The 21,917-nt window shown below is 34.1% G+C and overlaps 2 protein-coding genes across 4 annotated transcripts in view; both read right to left on the bottom strand.

The window, feature by feature from the left end:
* Window positions 1-119: 119 nt before the first annotated feature.
* On the bottom strand, window positions 120-5,900 carry LOC133182149 (RNA-binding protein lark-like). 2 transcript variants are annotated; one of them, XR_009720516.1, is made up of 9 exons: window positions 5,880-5,900; window positions 3,687-3,827; window positions 3,373-3,456; window positions 3,173-3,252; window positions 2,714-2,737; window positions 2,190-2,456; window positions 2,036-2,077; window positions 1,012-1,111; window positions 120-258 (listed from the first exon to the last, which is right to left on the bottom strand). XR_009720516.1 is itself a non-coding variant. In XM_061316879.1 (8 exons), exons 2-8 carry the CDS (start codon window positions 3,819-3,821, stop codon window positions 1,801-1,803), a joined length of 705 nt encoding a protein of 234 aa, XP_061172863.1. In that variant the 5' UTR covers window positions 3,822-3,827; window positions 5,880-5,898; the 3' UTR covers window positions 1,468-1,800. The 2 variants fall into 2 exon arrangements, 1 of the variants encoding a protein (XP_061172863.1); XM_061316879.1 differs by lacking the exons at window positions 120-258; window positions 1,012-1,111 and adding an exon at window positions 1,468-1,873 and having other exon boundaries at window positions 5,880-5,898.
* A 2,378-nt stretch (window positions 5,901-8,278) lies between these two features.
* The window catches only part of LOC133182148 (cytoplasmic dynein 1 heavy chain 1-like), a 54,538-nt gene continuing 40,899 nt past the window's right edge, over window positions 8,279-21,917 (bottom strand). The window contains exons 67-89 of one of the 2 annotated variants that reach the window (XM_061316877.1): window positions 21,698-21,787; window positions 21,261-21,321; window positions 20,917-21,170; window positions 20,596-20,727; window positions 20,393-20,487; window positions 20,062-20,242; window positions 19,902-19,977; window positions 19,645-19,805; window positions 19,320-19,431; window positions 18,877-19,061; window positions 18,560-18,673; window positions 18,289-18,459; window positions 16,952-17,053; window positions 16,687-16,805; window positions 16,483-16,589; window positions 14,164-14,333; window positions 14,025-14,048; window positions 12,508-12,700; window positions 12,176-12,318; window positions 11,925-12,035; window positions 10,414-10,471; window positions 9,394-9,490; window positions 8,279-8,931 (exon numbers count right to left, since the gene is read on the bottom strand). In XM_061316877.1, the coding sequence (XP_061172861.1) occupies window positions 8,760-8,931; window positions 9,394-9,490; window positions 10,414-10,471; window positions 11,925-12,035; window positions 12,176-12,318; window positions 12,508-12,700; window positions 14,025-14,048; window positions 14,164-14,333; window positions 16,483-16,589; window positions 16,687-16,805; window positions 16,952-17,053; window positions 18,289-18,459; window positions 18,560-18,673; window positions 18,877-19,061; window positions 19,320-19,431; window positions 19,645-19,805; window positions 19,902-19,977; window positions 20,062-20,242; window positions 20,393-20,487; window positions 20,596-20,727; window positions 20,917-21,170; window positions 21,261-21,321; window positions 21,698-21,787 (2,928 nt within the window). In that variant the 3' untranslated portion in view covers window positions 8,279-8,759. The remainder of the gene's footprint in view (window positions 8,932-9,393; window positions 9,491-10,413; window positions 10,472-11,924; window positions 12,036-12,175; window positions 12,319-12,507; window positions 12,701-14,024; window positions 14,049-14,163; window positions 14,334-16,482; window positions 16,590-16,686; window positions 16,806-16,951; window positions 17,054-18,288; window positions 18,460-18,559; window positions 18,674-18,876; window positions 19,062-19,319; window positions 19,432-19,644; window positions 19,806-19,901; window positions 19,978-20,061; window positions 20,243-20,392; window positions 20,488-20,595; window positions 20,728-20,916; window positions 21,171-21,260; window positions 21,322-21,697; window positions 21,788-21,917) is intronic. The other variant, XM_061316878.1, reaches the window with a different exon arrangement.

Below are 21,917 nucleotides of genomic sequence, written 5' to 3'. Positions count from 1 at the left end.
GGATACTAAACTACTTGTGACCAATTTAGAATGACTTTTAACTGAAGAAGGTACTATAAAACATTCAAGAAAAGAACTGAAGAAATTTGTAAATATGATTTTTGTTTATCTTTGTACAAAACAATAACACAGATATTGGACAAATCCATTTTGTCCCTTGAATAAAGAAAGCCTCATCTCTGAACAAATGACAAAACAGTCCTAGTTAGATGGTTATGTCTCCTCCGTCATCACCATTCTTCTTACTTGCTCTTCCATCTAAAAATAAGAAATGTAATTTAAAGTATCCAAACCTAACAAATCATTATCACTATTTATATATTTGAACATTTTAATATTGATAAAATAAACTTCTGTTAGAATAAAAATTTTTTTTTGTTGTTGTTTGGATGGAGATACTACAATAATTCAATTGGGACTCAGTATAATTTTTCTGGGATGCATCAGATTTAGCTGGGACTCAACCTTCTCAGAAACCTTGAGTCCTGGGACTCAAATTAGCAAAATCCTAGTGAGAAACCTGGGTTAAAACCCATTAAAGGAAAGATGAATAAATGGAAACAACAAATATATTATTGTGTAAAACTTATATCTTGTCTGGTATATATTATTTGCATAAGATGCATTTGCACCTACTTTCGTTTTCAACACACAAAGTATGGCTCATTTTGATATGATTAGAATTCAGCATCTTGAAAATTGATATGCTTTCCATGTCTGATCAATAGGTTTGCATTATCCATTCTTTATCAACGTGTGAACATCATAGGCATTACCTTTGAATGTATTTTTAAACAAAGTAGCCAAGTGGCTACTGGAAGTAATATTTGAGTACCAAACTATGAGAAAATGATGGCGGAACTTTTTTTCCGGATTGGTCTCTGCATTACCAACTTTTTATTTAATCAAAAATACAGTAAAATTTGCGAAACAGACGCGTGCGGGCCTGAGAACCATTATTTCAATTACATGTGGCCTTATGATCAGGTATATGTAAGCTAAAAATAATACCTCCACTAATATCAGGTTGATTTCTGCTCTGGTTAATGGACTTCTAGGAATTCCAGTATCTTGCAGGATGATGAAATCAAACATTCACCCACACTCAATACTGTTCAATACAATAAGTAAAGACTTCATATACATTAAATAAAGTTTAACAGAATACAAAGTTTGTATTACAATGTGCTTATTCAATTATATTTTAGAAAATTTTGAAAAGCTTTATTTTTACAGATTACTTCACAAATGCAACTGCAAAAGAATATAAATACAAAAAGCACGAGGTTGCACCAAATATGTAAGCAAACGAAACAGTAGCGCACTGTCTAGCGCGGATCACCGTCTCGAAATCATTCTTACCAAATTTGTTGATCATATAATTATTTCATCCACGTTATGCTAGGCCATTCTCTCTAAGAAAATGAGCTGAAATTATCAAATTCATTCAATCCCGAAAGAAAAACATTATTATACATCTTTCTTATCATTTATTGTTTTTACTCATGAGACAATGAAAATATTTACAAATGACACGTGTGAAAACTCGATTCTAAAAACGTCTACATTAGATCTTGATTTGATCACGGTTAATTAAGCAAAGATGTTCGTCCTTCCACAGTCGCTCATTTACTATATAACACAATAAATCCAGTCTTTTCTTCCATTTCTCTCAATGCAGATACAATCTATAAAATGCTTCTTAAAATATTTTTGTAAAAAGTTTCACAAGTCCGTTTGAAATTATGAAAGCATTAAATCAGCTTTCCATCTTTGGCCTCCGACGCGGGTCTGCGACGTTCAATATGGTGCCGGGACGCGGCTGCGAGGTGGCGACAAACGATTTGTTCCCGGGGGTGGTGGCATTGGGTAGCTGTTTACAATAAACAACAATGTTGTGAAGAATTTGACATTCAAAAGACACATTACATATACTTTACAGCATTTAAAAACATCTTATATCAATCATTTTCTTTAAAATCACTTCATTTTTTTTCCCAAAGTTTACTGAAATAAAAATGTTCACAGTTCTCACCTGCTTCTTCTAGGAGGATAGTACGAGTCATAATATGGATCACTGGAAAAGATATTTGTTTTGTCAGCAGAGACCAAATGAAGATCTCTCATTTCTAAATACTTTAAAATTCCATCTATGTTACTAAAATGTGAAATCTCATTTTTGTACTTACTCGGGTCTTGGTCTCATAGGAGGGGGAGGGGGTGATCGACGCCCATAATACTCTGGAGGTGGTCTAGCATAAGGGTCCCTCTCTCTGTAGTACGGATCTCGTGGTGGAGGTGGAGGGAGAGGCCTCCTGTCATAGGGTTCTGGGTATGGTCTATATCTGTCATGGGGAGGTGGGGGAGGCAGGTATCTCTCCCTGTAGTAGGGATCATATGGATCTCTGTAGGGGTCTCTGTACGGGGGTTCTGGTCCTCTAGGCTTTCCACGAGATCTAAATCAGGATTTATTAAAAATACACAGTTTCTTTTTTATCAAGATAAGCATGCATTATCATTAGAATCTTTATTGATCTAGTTTGTGTATCAATTCTTAATAAATAAAAGAAAAATTTGTTTTAAAAAAATTAAATAAATTATGATATGTCACCATAGAAATGTGCATAATAAAATTTATAGTAAATCTAAACAAAATAAACTTTGGAAAGGTTACATGTATTTAGATTAAAAACATTTGAAACATATTACTTACGGTCCTTTTGGGCAATCCTTTGACCTATATCAAAATAAAGAAATACATGTAGCAGATTTATAATTCATAGTCCACATTACAATAAATCCAAAACAAATTTTAAAAGTTCTATGACCCTCTGATAAGAAAGTTAACTCTAGGATTAAAGACTTTTATCGTATTGCAAAAAAAGTTGATAGGTCATTTCTGTTAAATTTTGCACCACAAGGTATGCTGAAATTGGTTGCATTATAAATTATGTTTCTTTTGGAAATGTTGCATGTATTTAAGAACTTCATTCTCCATACAAACTTGACTGCATTGAGTAGATTTGAGGGAGTTTTATATAGGATTGGATGATGGGAAAAAAAATAAGTACATGTATATGTAATTTATAAAAAAAAAGACAAAACAATCCTAGATGAAAGGCTTGTACTATCGGCATCCATAAAGTCCGCCTGTTATAAATTGAAAACTTACCAGTGCCCCTCCTTTCCACATCTGTAACACTCGCCTTTTCCTCCCATCCCAGGTTTTTGGCGTACTTTGCTGTGAGACATCTGTTTCACAATAAACAAACATTTCTCTTACTGATTGGTTTCAAGTAATGCATTTTTATCCAAAAAATTTAATAATTAAGAATGCTTTTTCATACAGTATAATGATTTAATGATAATAACCTCCACTTTTAATTTGACGCCTTCAAAATCAGCACCGTCCAGATTTGCTTGTGCCATTTTTGCTTCATTTGGATTTTCAAAGTGCTGAGGAGAGAAAAGAAATTACAATTTCTAAGACAAAAATTAAAGTCAATAACATATAATACAACTGCAACAATGCTAATGCAATTTTTTGTAAATTCAAATTGACAAACATAAAGTGACGATAACTAACATAAAAACATTGTTATCTGATTGCAAATTTAGGTTACATCTACTATATAAATCATGTAGTCAAATGTGTAAAAAAAAAAAAAAAGAATTATACAACTTACAATAAAGCAGTAATTTCTGACAATGTCACATTCTATAACTTTTCCATATGCTTCAAACATTTTTTGCAGGTCAGCTTTTCTGCAAGTTTCAGGTAAATTCCCAATATACAGTTTTGTAGATATTGGAGGTGGCATTCTGTTCTTAAAAAGAAAAAAAAACAACAATTTATTACACTTATCATCAACAAATGGAAGAGTAAATAAAATTCTAACAAGAGGCCCATGGGCCACATCGCTCACCTGAGTAACTTTGGCCATGCTGTTCTTTACCAGATTTCCCCCCTTTTAATATACCTATTGTGACCCCGCCCTACCCCCGGGGGTCATGATTTGAACAATTTAGAATCTACACTACCCCAGGATGCTTCCATATAAGTTTCAGCTTTTCTGGCCCAGTGGTTCTTGAGAAGAAGATTTTTAAAGATTTTTCTTATGTATTTCAGTGTAAAACTTGGATTCCCTATTGTGGCCCCGCCCTACCCCCGGGGGTCATGATTTGAACAATTTAGAATCTACACTATCCCAGGATGCTTCCACATAAGTTTCAGCTTTTCTGGTCCACTGGTTCTTGAGAAGAAGATTTTTTAATGACCCCACCCTATTTTTGTCTTTTCTTGATTATCTCCCCTTGTAAGGGGACTTGGCCCTTTATTTTAACAATTTACACTTCTCTTCATCCAAGGATACTTTGTACCAAGTTTGGTTAAAATTAGCCTTGTGGTTCTTGAGAGGAAGTTGAAAATGTGAAAAGTTTACAGACGGACAGACGACGGACAACAGGTGATCAGAAAAGCTCACTTGAGCTTTCAGCTCAGGTGAGCTAAAAATCAGTGTTTGCAGTCTACATGAACTTTATGAAGTGTAATACAGTGGAGTCTCATTATTAATGACATATATTTTGTCATGGTAAAATACTGTAATACTGAGGGCAAAATAATAAAAATTCTCAATTAAATCAATTCAAATTTGAAAGCTTAAGTTATTATCCACTGATAGGAGTGTGTTTTTCCTTTTATTTTGTTTCACTTTCAGTGTGTACCAAAAGCACTAGCCCGATGCCCAAACACTAGTAAAAATTTGGTTGGGCTAGTGAATTTCAGTTGGACTTTGCACTAACCCAATCACACTAGTTCAATTTTTAGTGGTAATGATCCATTTCTATCTCAGTGTTGTGAAAGAGGCCCAAAAACCAGCGTTAAGTGCAGTCACCCTTTATAAGTGAATGACTATTTTATTCTGAATGGAGGAGGGGGGCAGATTTTTTTAAATAATCTGTCCTTGAAAATATTGAAAATAAATAATCTATCCTCAGCCTTCAAGAAAACAAATAATCTGCACAGTCCTTGACTAGTGCTTCTAACTCGAAATTTTTGCCAGCCCCTCCACCCCCCCCCCCTTTAGAATCAAATGGTCGTCACCAAAACAAACCGGAGGCTCCCTGCTTTGAGGCAGATTTCCAAGAAACAGGGTTACCTATCAAATTTTTGCAAGAATTCTGTCAGGAAGATGTTCTCCTACTCAGAATATAGAAGTCTCTTTAACTTAAACCCCATCCCTGATGTTTTATATGCTGTAATCAGATGAGTTATTAAACAAACACATAAAATATTTTCTCCACTGGCAGTGTTAGAGGAGGTTCTGATGTAAACCAATGTGATTTGCTTCATCTGATTGAAACTGTGATATGTCGACCAATCAGAATGATATATGGCAAAACGAAGTAATAACACCAAAAACTCCTTAAACGCTGTCAATGGAAAAAAAAATAATGAGCCCGTGTCCGTTTAATAAATCGTCTGATGCATTTTGGAAGTTGGGAAGGGGGGGGGGGGGATTAAGAGCTCTATGTTATCAATGCTTCTGGTGCCTGTAGTCCCAACTTGCTGAATCATGGCGGCCATGCACATGCACAAAGCGAAAGTGCCCGATACAATTCACCCCAAAGATAGATATTCTTTATCAAACGCTTAACTTTATAAAAATAACAATTCACAACGTCCCAATTCGCAACGAAATTGAAACAGAATGAAATAATGCAGTGCCTTCCTTTTTTAATGTAGAGACATACTTTAAATGTTATTGGATTCTGTCTCCGTGTAAAGGTCATTAGACAATGCATAGCACTCCTTTTGTTAAACTCATGGCTTTTAAACAAACATACAAAAACACGTGCATTATAAAAGACAAAATTACCTATTTTTCTGCAACCTTTCTAATCCAAGGATAAAATCTGGATCACGCGTTGATTTGAAAACGAGGCAAATTTTCCTTGTTAACTCGTACAATAATTCCTGAAAATAATCAAGGTACTAAAAATACTGAAAAGCTGTTAGCATTTGATTTATAACGAAATTCGTTGTCCAACGTGATGTTAAAATAGAACTGTAAAGTTTGTTCCATGCAAAGTAAAGAAATAAATTTTTAAAATGCTTTCAATGAGCAATCTTAAGGGTAGAGGCGGGAAGATATGAAAGGAAACTTAATGAATGTGGTAAAAATGAAATTCTTCCCATGCAGGAGTGAAAGAGTCTGTCGTTACTGTAGTTCAAGTCCATCTGAGGATGAAATACATTATTTGCTAGTATGTCCACTGTATGATGATTCTAGAGGAGAGTTTTTAAATAAAATTTTTAAAACTTTTCCAGATTTAATACTGCTTAATAATGTTGACCTGTTTACATGGATTATTTCAAATGAAGATTCTCAGTTTGTTGTTTTATTATGCCAACATTTAAATGCAAACATTATGAGAAAACAATAAAGTACAATATAGGCATATTACAGTCATTATACATATACTATTTGTATACATTTTATGCATCCTAAGAGTTGACAGCTAACTCTGTTCATTATAAAATTATTTTGTTCTGTTTATTGTCATTTATAACTATGATTTCGGACATTAATTGTTCATCTTTATCTTTGTTTATGCTCCACTGTGGGCCCAAATTGGTTGAATAAATATTCTATTCTATTCCAAAAGTATTGATTCAAAATTACATACTTTTTTCAAAGATTTTAAAAGGTTCCATGGATTTCTTTAAACTTAATTTGAGTCATATCCTCTACTGTTTCAGCACTGCAATATTCTAATAAATCGAAGATTCACTGTAAGATAAACTTTTCAGCACAAAGGGGGGGGGGGGGGGGGAAGAGAAGACACTGTTCGTTGTTATATGTACACAAACAAAAAAAACACAGAACAACCTGTTTTACATATGAAAAACTAGGTTTTCTCGTAGATGAACCAAGAGATACGTTTGACTCCACCTCTGCATGCAAGATGGCGGATGGTGGTTTTGATAATACCCTGGATTAGATTTCAATTGACCCACTGCAAGACAAATTCAGGCTGGCCTTTTCCCCTGTGATATAGTTTGACATATATGTTACAATCAATCCACACAAGATTATATATATTTTACTATATTTATTGATACTTGTTCTCTTTTATTATTTTTTATGTTCAGAGACTGAAAGTTTACTTCCTGTATAGATTAAATGTATGCAGTACATGTTTAGTCTTGGGAGCAGTTATTATTTCATGCATAGTTTGAATAGGTGATATCACCTAATCAAAGTGAATATTCGAATTAGTGATATCACTTATTCGAATTGGTGATATTACCTATTTGATTTGAATAGGTGATATCACCTTTTCTAATTGGTGATATCACCAATTCATATCAAATAGGTGATATCATCTATTCGAATAGGTGATATCACCAATTATAATAGGTGATATAAACAAATGAATGGATAATTTCACCAATTCAAATAGGCAATATTCCTTTATGGCAGTAAATACTTAGCCCCTCATAGCCTTTGAGGTTTCCCTGAGGTTGTGGACACTGTGAGAAACCTAAAACGTGTAAAAGTTAACAGAAATACCTTGAGTGATCAAAAATATAAAGACATAAATATAAAGAACACATAACAAATTATGTTACTCCTTGCAACAGAAACTTACAATCAGTAAGCTTCAATGTATTTTATTTTAGTGACCATGGCACAAGTCTTTTAAAAGCATTTGAGTCAATCCTGGTATAGGGCAGAATAGACCACCATACACTTACTCCATGTTTACTCACCACACTAGTCGTCCATGTGGCACAGTGGTTAGAGCACTTGCTCTCAAGTCACAGAGTAAGGAGTTCATTCTTAAGTCGTGGGTTCGAATCCCACAGCAGGAGTGGAGACCAGTCCTTCAGATGAGACCCTATCAAACCGAGGTCCTGTGTCGCAGCAGGTACTGGCACAACAAAGATCCCTCACTGCCCAAAGTGCCAAGTACAGGTCTAAATTGGCAAGTGGTGGTGTCTCAATGTGAGTGAAAAATTCTCGAAGGGATGTTAAACAGAAATATAATAAACTTACCACATTACTACATGGATCAATGGGGGATGTTTAACAGATCTAGGTCTTGTTTCATTTAGGTAAATTTGAACAAGAGTTTCATCTTAGTTTGGTTACAGTAGAGAAACAGCTGTCCAGCAAACAAACAGTCCTTAATCACAATCATAAACCTTAGCTGGATTCATTAAGTGCAATCATTTTTTAAGTACACCTGTACAAGTAAATGAACTCCCAAATTTCTCCCCAATATTTTATTCACTGAACACAAACTTGAAGCTACATAAATTTTCAACAGGACAATGGTTTGAAAATTATACAGTTTGCATTTGAAGTTCTGACTGGAATATACATGTACAAAGCAGCACTCAAAATCATAAATCATATCACAAAGATAAAATATACCAGTAATATAGAAAACAATTGTTCAATTTTGAAGAATTCTAAAAGCTTATTTTTAATCTCTCAAACCACTGAGACCCATCACCATTTGTAATTACATAATAGATCGACAAATACCTATGGAATAGCACTGAGATTATAAAGATACAGGAGTTTTAAACATACACTAAAAGGAAATTCTGTCAAATAGTGTTCTAATACATATTTATATAGAGCAAGGGCGCAAAAACAAAAACCACCACAATTGCATTCTTCTAAAAAAGCATATAGAATCACATGACAATGTTTGGGTACAATATGTAAGCCTGCATTTTCTGTTTATCCCAAATCTGAGGAAATAATAGCCACTCCTCTCTCGTAGAAGCTGTGGTCTTTGCCTGACCCTTCACCCTCTGTGTCAAAATCCAGGGTGAACAAAAGGTGGGAGCGAGTCGCATTCAAGTACACTGGAAGAGTTACCTTTCCAGCAGTAATGGCGTTGTCATCAGTTCTGAAATCACAGAAAAAGTGTTTTAGGATAACAAGTCTTCACTGCATGTTTTTTTCATTTCAAAAAAGCAACACTGCAAATCACAAAGCATGGAAATATCAAAATATGGTAATAAAAACATAAAATCAAATAATTTGCAGAATACATCTGTCTTGCGTATACAAGTTAGATGCTTTCTAAGCCTTTATTACAAGGGTATAACAAGTTTCATTTTTTTAATCACTGCTGCAAAGTAGCTGAGGCAATCAACAACAGAATCACAAACACTACAGACACATTACCTGGTATATACACTGAGAGAATGAAAGAAGAAAAAAAACCCTGACAAAACACTAATAATCACAGTCCCTAAGTGTCCTTTGTCTGAATGCTGGTACAACTAAATCTGTTCAGCTTACAAATAACTACTTGGTACATAGACATTACAATTTTGAGTCCATCAATAACTGATATATTACTGACCTGATCCATCTTAGGAGAGTTACGGGCAGCTCAGTGGAGATTGTTGTACTAAGCTGTAGCTTGTTTTTCTTGCAGATTGCTCCTTGAAGCTTCAGACCTACAACACACAAATGAATATGGCAGACTCTGCATTAAAAATTACCCAAACTTTCTGTCAGAGTGGCACAGGCAGAAATACATATTTTCTTTGCTATGACCAGAAACCTACATCTACATTTGTATATATGTACTAATATCCAAGCATGCTTGTCTTGAACCTTTTTTGTATATACAGTATGTAGGTAAAAATTTTGACCTCTTACAAATTTAGAAAAACATTTATACTTACCGTATATACTCGCCTATAAGTCGGTCCGCCTATAAGTCGGTTGTATTTTTTAAGCTTAAATTAGAGGGATTGACTCGCTAAAATATCAATCTTTCTATAACTCGCATAAAAGTTGGATAAAGAGTTTTGGATCAAAGTTTAACTCCCAAAAAAACGACTTATAGGCGAGTATATACGGTAATCTTTCAAACTAACTAGCTAGTTAATTTGATTGGATCACTGACAGGTATCTTTTGATTAAAAAGAAAAAAACCAAAATAACTTTTAATCCTCAATTAAATTTTGTTTTTACTTCCTTTTTTCTCCTTTAAACACAGATTATTGCAATAAAATTTCAAATATCACAATATATTGCAATTTCAAAAAATTCTATTGAAGTATTCCTGATCACCTATACCTCACACAAGCCATCACCTTATTGTACATGTACAATCAATTCTGGATTTTTTTTTTAAGAACTGTGACTGGACTTTATTGATATCATTTGACCAATCAGGGAGTGTATTGCAAAGCTCTAGTCACTGATACGTCTTCATGTGAGATGTATTTTAATTCTATGTTCCGGGGATGAAAAGGTACAATTTTATGATACATGTATTTGTAACACTGTGCCATACTGCACATAACAGTTGCATCATATAAATTATGTTCCTGTATTTTTATTTTCTTTAGGAAAGAACTTTACAACATACCCTTAACACTAAAACTGCAGGCATCCATTGACTCGCCAGCATTATCCAAAACTTTCACCTGTAAAAAAGATTCAATCCATAATGCACACATACAGCATATTACTGATCAAGCTGTTCGTACTTTAAATTATTATCGGTAACATTTATAATGTTTTCATGAATTTATGTAAATAAGAGTTTTATTGCAAGAGAAAAGAAACGAAGTTTTTGTGCTATCATTAAAATCATTAACCCTGAGAAATAACTAAGCAAATCATAGATTTGCAAGAAAAGCAATAAGCAAGAAAAAAATTCACAGACTTTGGTCATAATGAAAATATTTGGTTATAGGAGAATGAATCTTTTTAAAGCAGACAGGCTCATGTAATTACACATACAAGGGTTGTCCATAAAGTTCGTGGACAAATGCTTAATTTTCTTAATAAAGTCCACAAAGGCAAACGTGTACAATAATATTTTAAAATAGATCATGACCTAGTAATTATATAAAAAAATTAAAACAAAACACACTATTTTATGAGCATTATAGGTGTAAATACTTTGTATATGGAAGCCGCACGGCCCAGTCTGACGTAAAGCTAATTTCACGATAACGCCAAGAATATGGATTTTGAATTTTTATCACATGTTCAAGGACACACGCTAATTTTCTTTATTATGCCAAACTGCCAAGTGTGTGCAATATTATTTATGTATAGACCATAATTGATTTACTTTTTAAAATTCAAAATAATAGACGATAATAAACGAGCGTCATCAATATGAACACTTCGTATACACAGGCTGCATAGCCCGGTCAGACGGCACTAGATTTATAACAACGTAATGAATAGGGATATTCTATTTTTCATCAAATAACAGTGATTTTCCACTTCTTACAGTGTCTCCGAAATTTAACACACCGTTGAAAAATCGTATACACCAATTACAAAGCAATGAACTAAATGTATTCCAATAATTTCAAGTTGTTTGAATAAATATTTTGTGTCTGACTTCTTTTCAACCATATTTAAACATAATTGTATGATTGGACGCTGTCCTGTTCTGATGGCTGACGTCGCTTTTTCTGTCAATTTTTGAAACATACTTCTTGCAGTTTTCGCTTAATATTCTCACTGTCTATTTAGTAAGCGATACTAAACATATCAGAAAATGAAGACAGCTGCTTTATTTGCGACACATTTAATCTTTATTAAGCTTTGACTCATTTTATAAAGAAAATAATCATTTTAATCACAACACTTTATTTAAAAATTTATGGCATTTTAACCCTGGTCTGTGCTCACTATTGGCGACCTTTAATGACCGCAATTTTTACAAAAATATTAAGTTCAAACAATTAAAACCAAACAATTCTGACTTGGATTTTCTTAACTAATATTTTGGTATACAATAAGTATATCTTGAACCATTCATTTTGACAAAAACGCCATTGTCCACGAACTTTTTGGACAACCCTCGTACATGTAAATAAAGTTCTTGCAAATCCAAAGTTATTTATAGTAACTTACATCCAGGTACAGCTCCTCCAAAGACCAGCTGTTGGCCTGTGCAACATACTGCCTAGTGGCTGTTATGTAGGCCTCAGGAATAAACAGGCCTCCCAACCACACACTGAAATTCTGCAACAACAAAACTATCAACTGAGCTAACAGACTCTAATATCTAAACTAAGAGAGTAAAGTAAACTTCATATCACACTTTCAAACTTCATAGCACCATTGTAATTAAGAGTAAAATTCTATGATTTATCTGAACTCACCTTGAGTTCCTTAGTGCCTCCCTGCTGGGTGGACTGAACTATTGCCTGCAGCTGTTTAACTCTCAGGGAGAAGTCTGTTATCCACTGGATCACAGTTATACCCTGAGGCACTGTGTATCTTCTCCAAGACGAAGGTATTATACCTAGAGAGGAAAAAAACTTCTTACAATTCTGAATATTCCTGTCCTGAACCTTGAGGGTGCATTTCTTTTTTCTGTTATATGTGCAAGCTTGACTGATAGTGTTTATACTAGTCTTTACTTTCAAAACTGGCTGACATACTCCTTGAGATAACTGTACAAAAAAAAAGACAGTGTTCTTCCCCTCATTACCTCTAGAAAGATCTGCCATCATGGAACGATGATGGTTTGTTGGTTTCTTATCTCCCTGACAGATCAGCATAACATCTTGCAAGTCCTGACGGATATCGTGTAACAGCTTGGCTCCAAGATTTACTTCACGTTCAAAGAAACGGAACAGAGGATCTTTTATATTGTCTGCTGTCCTTTTCAATGCTCCAACAGCCTGTAGTGGGAAAGTGAAATGTCAAATTTAATGTGGAATATACTTTTTCCGTTAGAAGCCGAAATAAATAATAAAGTTTCCACCAACAAAATGATACTACTAAATGAAATTAAAAAGAATCTACATTTTTTGAAAACCATATCCACCAAAATATAAATAAATCATAAAAAATGAGGAGGCCCATAGGTAACAATGCTCAGCTGAGTCAACATTCTCTCCATGATAAAGGGATATGTACATATAAATTTCAGTCCCATCCTAGCAGAAAGAGCTATAATTTGTGAAAATTTTTATCTACTCTCCATAAATAAGCTTTTTTTGTCTTTTCAGTGTTTATGAGAGGATTTTAAAATAACCTCACTCTTTTTTCATATTTCTTAATTATTTCATCTTTGAAAAAAAAAATCATGGCTCATCCATTTGAAAATTAAACTTGAATCTTCTAATTGTAGAATTATAGTTTTCTAGAATAGATAATTCAGACAGATATTCAGAGATTTTCTGATTTTTAGCAAGTTTGGTTGAAGCCAGTGCTTCTGGAGAGAAGGATGGAAATGTGAAAAAGTTAACATTTATTACAGACACACATGTACAAATGCCAGACATTCAATGATCAGAAAAGCTCAACTAGAGCAGGAAATAGCTGAAAATACCTTCAAAAAATTACCCCCTCTATTAAATGACCATAAACTGGAGTGTGCACATAAATTGTTATATATATACATGTACTAGGTGCTGATGAATTGATGACTGATTCTACTGGGTAAACATCTTCAGTACAATATTCATGGGGGGTTTTCATTTGCTCTTTTACAATTTCTTTTTTATTGCAGCTTAAGCATGTGCAGAATTAACAAAACTCGTTGGAATGGGAACTTTTGACAGGTGTTGGCATGACATATTAATTGGCCAAACTTACCAGGTCCAATGAATCCTGTGATAATATATGTATTAGTAGCTATGTGTATAGAGGCATGTCAATGAGCATGAATACATGAATGAAAACTTAAAATCTTTGTAAAGTCATACATAACAGACTGTGATAATACACTGCATCTATACAAAGAATTCAAACATTTTGGAATTTGTTCTTTTATATACCTGTTTCACATGCATATATATCAATCACTTTTAAAATAATGACTGCATGGTGTAATGATTTCTAAATTCTCATCAGCATTAATAGTTTATTTATAAGCATTAGAAACATCATATGACTGCTATAATTTGTAGCACAGATAATATACTGAGATGCAGGGAAAAATAAGTGAATGAAACAGAAGTATTTTCAAGTTTTGGATAAAAAATAATTCAGACATCAAACCTTTCCTTCCTTAAATACAGAAATCTGCAAGATTTGTCAATATTCAGATTGTACTTATGCATGGTTTTAGAAATTATCTTTTGTAATCCTTCAGTTTTAAAAATTTAATGTACACTTCTGTATTTTAGACAGTTGATACCTTGGGAATCAATGACATCCAGGTAGATACAGATGTGTGGAGGGTCCTCATCCAAGCAGGGCGGCCATCAGCCAGTCGCTTTTCCTCATCTTCGGGGGTGGCGCCATAAGCCAAATCATCATCTTCTTCAATCAACTGCATCTTCATTAACTTGGCTATCAGCTTAGATCCTGTAAGTTCATGTAAATATATTTATTGTGTTTTAGTTTGACTGCATTAAGTACATGTATGTTAACACTAAGCTTTTTCACCTGACATAAGCCACAACCCTCACCTGAGTCAGACTACCTTCTCTCTGCTAAATGAATATCATTCTATAAAGGGATCTTTATGAATTACATAAACTAACTTGAGAAACTGAGTCCTGGTGTTCTTTTTTTCAGCTTCCTCACTTCTGTCTTAAGTAAACAAATTTCAATATGCATTGCATAAGAAAGTTTAACACCTCAGACTTTTTTCTCCACACTAATAAAGTTTTACACCTCAGGCTTTCTTCTCCACACTAATAAAGTTTTACACCTTAGGCTTTTTTCTCCACACTAATAAAGTTTTACACCTCAGGCTTTCTTCTCCACACTTATAAAGTTTTACATCTTAGGCTTTCTTCTCCACACTAATAAAGTTTTACACCTCAGGCTTTCTTCTCCACACTTATAAAGTTTTACACCTCAGGCTTTCTTCTCCACACTAATAAAGTTTTACACCTTAGACTTTTTTCTCCACACTAATAAAGTTTTACACCTTAGGCTTTTTTCTCCACACTAATAAAGTTTTACACCTCAGACTTTTTTCTCCACACTAATAAAGTTTTACACCTCAGGCTTTCTTCTCCACACTAATAAAGTTTTACACCTCAGGCTTTCTTCTCCACACTAATAAAGTTTTACACCTTAGGCTTTCTTCTCCACACTAATAAAGTTTTACACCTCAGGCTTTCTTCTCCACACTAATAAAGTTTTACACCTTAGGCTTTCTTCTCCACACTAATAAAGTTTTACACCTCAGGCTTTCTTCTCCACACTAATAAAGTTTTACACCTTAGGCTTTCTTCTCCACACTAATAAAGTTTTACACCTCAGGCTTTCTTCTCCACACTTATAAAGTTTTACACCTTAGGCTTTCTTCTCCACACTAATAAAGTTTTACACCTTAGGCTTTCTTCTCCACACTAATAAAGTTTTACACCTCAGACTTTTTTCTCCACACTAATAAAGTTTTACACCTTAGGCTTTCTTCTCCACACTAATAAAGTTTTACACCTCAGGCTTTCTTCTCCACACTTATAAAGTTTTACACCTCAGGCTTTCTTCTCCACACTAATAAAGTTTTACACCTTAGGCTTTCTTCTCCACACTAATAAAGTTTTACACCTCAGACTTTTTTCTCCACACTAATAAAGTTTTACACCTCAGGCTTTCTTCTCCACACTAATAAAGTTTTACACCTCAGGCTTTCTTCTCCACACTAATAAAGTTTTACACCTTAGGCTTTCTTCTCCACACTAATAAAGTTTTACACCTCAGGCTTTCTTCTCCACACTTATAAAGTTTTACACCTTAGGCTTTCTTCTCCACACTAATAAAGTTTTACACCTCAGACTTTCTTCTCCACACTAATAAAGTTTTACACCTTAGGCTTTCTTCTCCACACTAATAAAGTTTTACACCTCAGACTTTTTTCTCCACACTAATAAAGTTTTACACCTTAGGCTTTCTTCTCCACACTAATAAAGTTTTACACCTCAGACTTTTTTCTCCACACTAATAAAGTTTTACACCTCAGACTTTTTTCTCCACACTAATAAAGTTTTACACCTCAGACTTTCTTCTCCACACTAATAAAGTTTTACACCTCAGACTTTTTTTCTCCACACTAATAAAGTTTTACACCTCAGATTTTTTTCTCCACACTAATGAAGTTTACACCTCAGACTTTTTTCTCCACACTAGTGCTTCTTTCCTTCACTATTATAATTTCAAACTGAAAAAAAAGGTGTGGGCCTTCATTTTAACTAACATCCTAAAAATGTTTTTTGACATGTTTGGTTGAAACTGGCCCAGTATTTCTACAGAAGTTGAAATGTTTATGTCATAAATGTTCATACAGTAAACAAATTTTGATCAAATCTCCAAGCCTCTGGCTCATGTGATCTAAAACATGGCTAAAATGATTATTTGAAATTGTTGTCTTTCTCTGCCTCCAATAAAATATCCATCCTGGCAAACTGAATGGCTTACAATCAAGCAGCCAACCAATCAATCAAAATACATATTAGATTCTTGTTTTTGCTACTTTGCTAAGGGTAGGAAGACTGCATACCTAGGTTTGACCTTAGCACTTTCTCTGCGTTGTTTGGGAGACCTAACCAGGATGGAGTTTGACTGTCATTCTCTAGCATGTCAGCAAACTGTACAAACTGTTCTCTCCTACAATACAGATACATGTACATGTATATATTTAAAATCATACAAGAACCATAATAGTAAATAAGGAGTTAACTTGTAAAGAACAACTGTATCTTACTGGACTCCATCTGGCATGAGAATCTTTTTGCCATGTCCATCTACATTGCTAACCAGGGTGAAGTCACCTTCAAAACTTTTTGGTGAGAACAACTTCTCAATAAAGGTAGTCAACAGTCTCTGCAATTACATTAGAAATCCATTTTAAAAAAAGTAAAAAAAAAAAAAAAAAAGTGTGCAAAATTTGAAAATTAATTTTCTAGAATAAATTTCACGGCAATTTTGAGTACATTATAAAGCTTAAATTTGAAAAAAAATTTCCTTACCTGGTCAAAATCGTTATCCACCTTGCCTCCATATATACACTGTGATAACAGTGTTTTGATAGCATCCCAAGGAACTTTTTCTGGAGGAAGATTGGTTCGTCCCTGGAAAATTTACACCATATTACTCTACATACGATATAAGCAGAATTTTTTTGCAAGGATTCAATTTTGGCAATATTAGCGAGGTTTCTGAGATAGCTGAAATTGAATATCACCAACAACTAGAACTGTCCAAAAGGGACAAATACCCCCCGCTGGGTTTTTCAGAGGTGCCAAATCACTAATATTTTATGGATCAAAGAGGTGTTCACAATGTTTGAAATGCTGGTCATCCTTTAACTATGTACTATGACAGACAATAAATTACAATGAAGAGAATTAAAGAACAGAGATCTTTAAATTCCCAGGAAATAAAGATAACACATGCTTGATAAGAGATGCCCTAACAGCTTCCCACACTGAACTCATTAATTAATCTTTAACTGGATGCATGTCCACTCATTACTCCCAAGGGACAAATGGATTTACACTATCTGCTGTGTAATGTAAAAATTGTTTTTAATACTTGGTGATTTTTTTTTTGTTTTAATGAATAGTTTTAAGCTGTAGTTCACATTTTTGTACAGATGTTCTAGATTCTGTGTCTCAAACCTTAGAAATAAACCCAAAATGACTAAGTCAATAAAAATGAAAAGAAAAAAAAACATCTGTAAAATGCAGAAAAATTATCAAATAATGTTGAAAATACCAGGTGCACATCTTCATATGGTAAATAATGAGTGTACAAATTTTCATACAATTCTATGAAATAGTCTTTGAGAAAAGGTCAGGACAAAACCACATAATAAAAATGAAAGAAAACACCTGTAAAATGCAGAAAAATTATTCAATCATGATGAAAATACCAGGTGCAAACCTTCATATGGTGAATAATAAGTGTACAAATTTTCAGACAGATCTATGCAATAGTTTCCGAGAAACGCTCTGGACAAAATCTTGTCTACAGACAGACGGACAGACAGACGGACATGGTGATTCCAATATAACCCCCCCTAAACTTCGTTTGCGGGGGGTATAATTAATTCCATATTAGTTGTTATAGCTATCCCTCTTGACATAATAAAATCGCTAAAATTACTTCTTGCTAAAAATTCACATCAATTTTTTTGGATTAATCGCTAAATTTGTGTCTCACTAAAATTTCCACTTATACAGTATACTGTGTGTTGAAAATATCCCCTTTATTTAAGAGCACATTTAAAATATTCCCTATATCAAAAAGCAAAGGAATTATGATGGTAATATAGCATTTTAGATTATTTTTATTGGAATATTACCATAGCAACAGAGTCAATCCAGGTATCTAACATGTCACAGGCTACTTTAAGATCAGATTCTGTGAACTCGTATTTTTTGGCCCAGCCCAGGGGTGTATATCTCATCCTCTCCTGTACAATAGCATGGAGCCAAGCCAGCAGGAAGTACAAACGGGATCGCTCATTGGGGGCCTGTAAAACAAGGGCAATATCCAATTAATTCTAGCTTTGAAGTGACAATAATTTGTCAAGGTTTTAATCAACTTAAAAGTTCTGAGGAATTAATGTGTACCTTGCACATGCGTGATGCTGGGACTGTCGTGAAGGTCCTAGACAGATTAGCAGACACTCCTGGAGGTGGCTCAAACACAAAGATACGTCCAGCTCTCAACAGGTTTGAAGGAAGCTACATTAATGTAAAACATATTCCAAGTTACTGAAAACCGTTAAAACAAGGTCTTTCATTTGTTTTCAAAAACTTTCCTGTTAACAATCTTTAACATACTAATCAACCAACTTTATAATTATCATCATATTTTTTTTAAGTTCCAAGAGAACACTAAAACTTTACTGATTCATGCCATGTTCAGAGTTTGTATTTTGCCTGACCTTAGGGTTGATTTCCATGGTAAGGAAGAGCCTGAAGTTGGGGTGGGGGGTCAGGCTGTGAAGCTTCTTCTCTAGGGACACCAGCCAGTTGGGGGCCAGATGCACGTTCTTCAACATGACCCAGCGGCCAGACTTACTGGAGGCATTGATTGCTTTGTCAGCTTGAGTGAATCCCTCAGCCGAACCTAAAAAATGATCAAAAGCATTGTTAATAAGCAGAAAAAGCTTTTTTGAATTCTCTTCAAAAATTCAGTTTTAAAACACTTGTTGAAAACTGAAGTTTTTACATATAATTGCACATTTCACATAAATATTTTTTGTCAGCTTGTTACATGGTTTCAAATCACATTTACACTTACATGTACATATACATTGTATATCTGTATACAAACAAACAAATATGCACAATAATAAAAAAAATCCAGTGAATCAAAAAAACCTACCTATGGCGATAGATGTCAGTTGTTTCCCAAGTTCTGCAGCCAAGTCATCTACCCATCCACTAGCATCATACCCTGGTACTGAACACATTAAAACAGGGGTGTTGGCCTTTATCTGTTGAATAAAACAATGACTGCATTAGCTTAGTTCTCTCAAAATTCAGTGTTTAATCCTTTGCAAGCAAAATAAATACAATTATCATGAAAATAATCATAGTTTTAATGAAAAAAAAAATTATTCACTGCAAATAGCACAAAAATCTTGAGCATACATACATATGCATGGACATACATGTATACATCAGTCAAAGAAATCATTAAAATGTACCTCATTTTCCACAATGGCTGACAATTGCAGTTCTTTTTCAGCATTGTGTAAGAAAGATGAACCCAAGACTTTTTCCACAAACACTCTGGCCATGGATGTGGTTCTGTCAGGTCTAAAGGCCTGTATAGTTAACAATCCATATACAGCCTTACAGATAGGGCCTAGAAAAGATAAATATCAACACTGAATGTCAGCTAAACAGAACATGACAATTCCCTGTTAAATAAACAAGTTATCTGAATTGAGAAAAGACTTACTGTCTGGTTTATCTTCATTCCAAACTTTCACAACATCCATCTCTGGTGTGGCACTCTCTATCCAGGCCTTAAATTCCTGTGAGCAGATTTAAAGCATTAAAATCAGCATGAGATAATTACAAATAGATAGTTACAAGTATAAATTTACTCTGTAACACACCTCATTTCCCTTGATCTGCTGTACAATGTCTTTGAATGCTCTGTGCTTTGTAAGTCTCATCATGGCTGACTTTTGCTGAGAAGATAACCCTGGAATTTCTGGAGCAGATTTTTCCCCTATACCAAGGAGTGCTTCTTGACTTCTCATGAACATAATAAATTCCTCTTCATATGTGGACTCACTAGAAACAGTATGAAAATCAGATAAATTAATGCATGCTGCATTTTCAAAATAAATAATGACTGATCTTATGTGAGTACATGTATGTAAGAATTTGCAAATGTTTTAATAACTACAGTTGAAAATAAATAAAATCATTTATCATAGGTACCTTGGCATTCCCTTCAGGCAGATTCTGCTGAGCTGGATAGCAAATGTGACTCTATCTTCATAGAGCATACCTCTTCCTACCCTGCAATATGTTTCCTATAAAAAAAAAAATAAAAAACCTCAATGTCAAACTATGCTGTGATTGGTCTTCTATAGGAGATCAGTTAAGAAATAGGACTCTAAATTTAAAATTCCTCTACTAACCTGGAACAGTTCATTTGTGATGATATTCAAACGAGCAGCATAATCCTTCACACCATTCAGTTTACTGCTCTGTAGCACAGAGTGGAAAATCTCCAAGAATAATTGTAGAGAATACTGGTACAAGAAGTGAACCTAAATATGAAAAGAAACTTTTTGAACCTCAAATTCAAATTTTTTGTTATGCTCATATGTACATGTAGCAATGCACTAGAACAATTCTCGTCATAACAGGGTGATAATCTTCATCTAAAACATAATAAAGATCCACTGAAAGTGCTTTAAGAATGTCAAGTCAACACAACCTATGTTGTGCCTAATTACCTGTTGGAGGGCCTCCATGGAGAAGTATATGCTACTACAGGACGTGGCCAGTGGGACATACTGCTGTGATGTGGTTTCCACCTCTGCCATAATGACATCTGTTTCCTCCACTTTACGTGCCACCTCAGAAGCCTCCTTCTTCAGTGTTTCTAAGTGACTTATGATGCTGTCGTCATCCAAAATCTTACCTTTGGAGGCATTTAGAGCCTGGAGAAGGGATTTCTCCAAGTGACGAAGCTTCAGCTGAAACTCACCTGTGAATGAACAAATAATGAATAAGAAAAGAGCTTCAGCAACATCACTTAGTAACATTAGAAAACTGCAGGTCATAATTACATATGTACCTTGCAACTTCAACAGATCTGATCTCTTGGCATCAACATCTGGTCTCTCCGACTTCAGTACCTATAGAATAACACCAGCCATTATCTTCTTCTTATATGTTTAGCATGAAACACATATACCAAATATAAGGATATACATGTATTGCAGTTTTTTTTGAATCCCTAGCAAAATTCATAACAATTCTTTGTAAAATTCTAAGGTCATAGAGAACTCTGATATGATACTTTACAATATACAAGTAGCATAACTGATTTTGTGTTCATAGAGGTTAAAAATAATGATATAAGGATATAACAAATTGAGGATATAGTGAAGTAAATTCAGAGGTCCCCGAACTTTGTTATAACTTAGTTTTACTTTACATGTATATGTACTTCACATTGTATTGCTTATTAAATTTTTTTTTCTAAAAAGCTAGTTAACTTTTTATACAGACCTGATTCAGACACTGATCTTGTAAACTTCCTCTTGTAACTGTAAAGTTTACAAATGTTACTCTGGAGCACAAATCTGGAGGGAAATCAGCCTAAAACACAAACAATATTCCTGTCTTGTAGTTAAAATATTACAAGAGAAGATTGCTATTAACAACCACATACAAACATTGTAATTATGTCCTTGTATTACAGAAGAACACCACAGCATAGGAAATCTTA

This window comes from Saccostrea echinata, unplaced genomic scaffold (assembly GCF_033153115.1).
Source record: "Saccostrea echinata isolate AGI-Se365-2 ecotype Australia unplaced genomic scaffold, CSIRO_AGI_Sech_v1 ptg000009l, whole genome shotgun sequence".
Lineage (NCBI taxonomy): Eukaryota > Metazoa > Mollusca > Bivalvia > Ostreida > Ostreidae > Saccostrea > Saccostrea echinata.
This window is presented reverse-complemented; position numbering and strand designations above follow the sequence as displayed.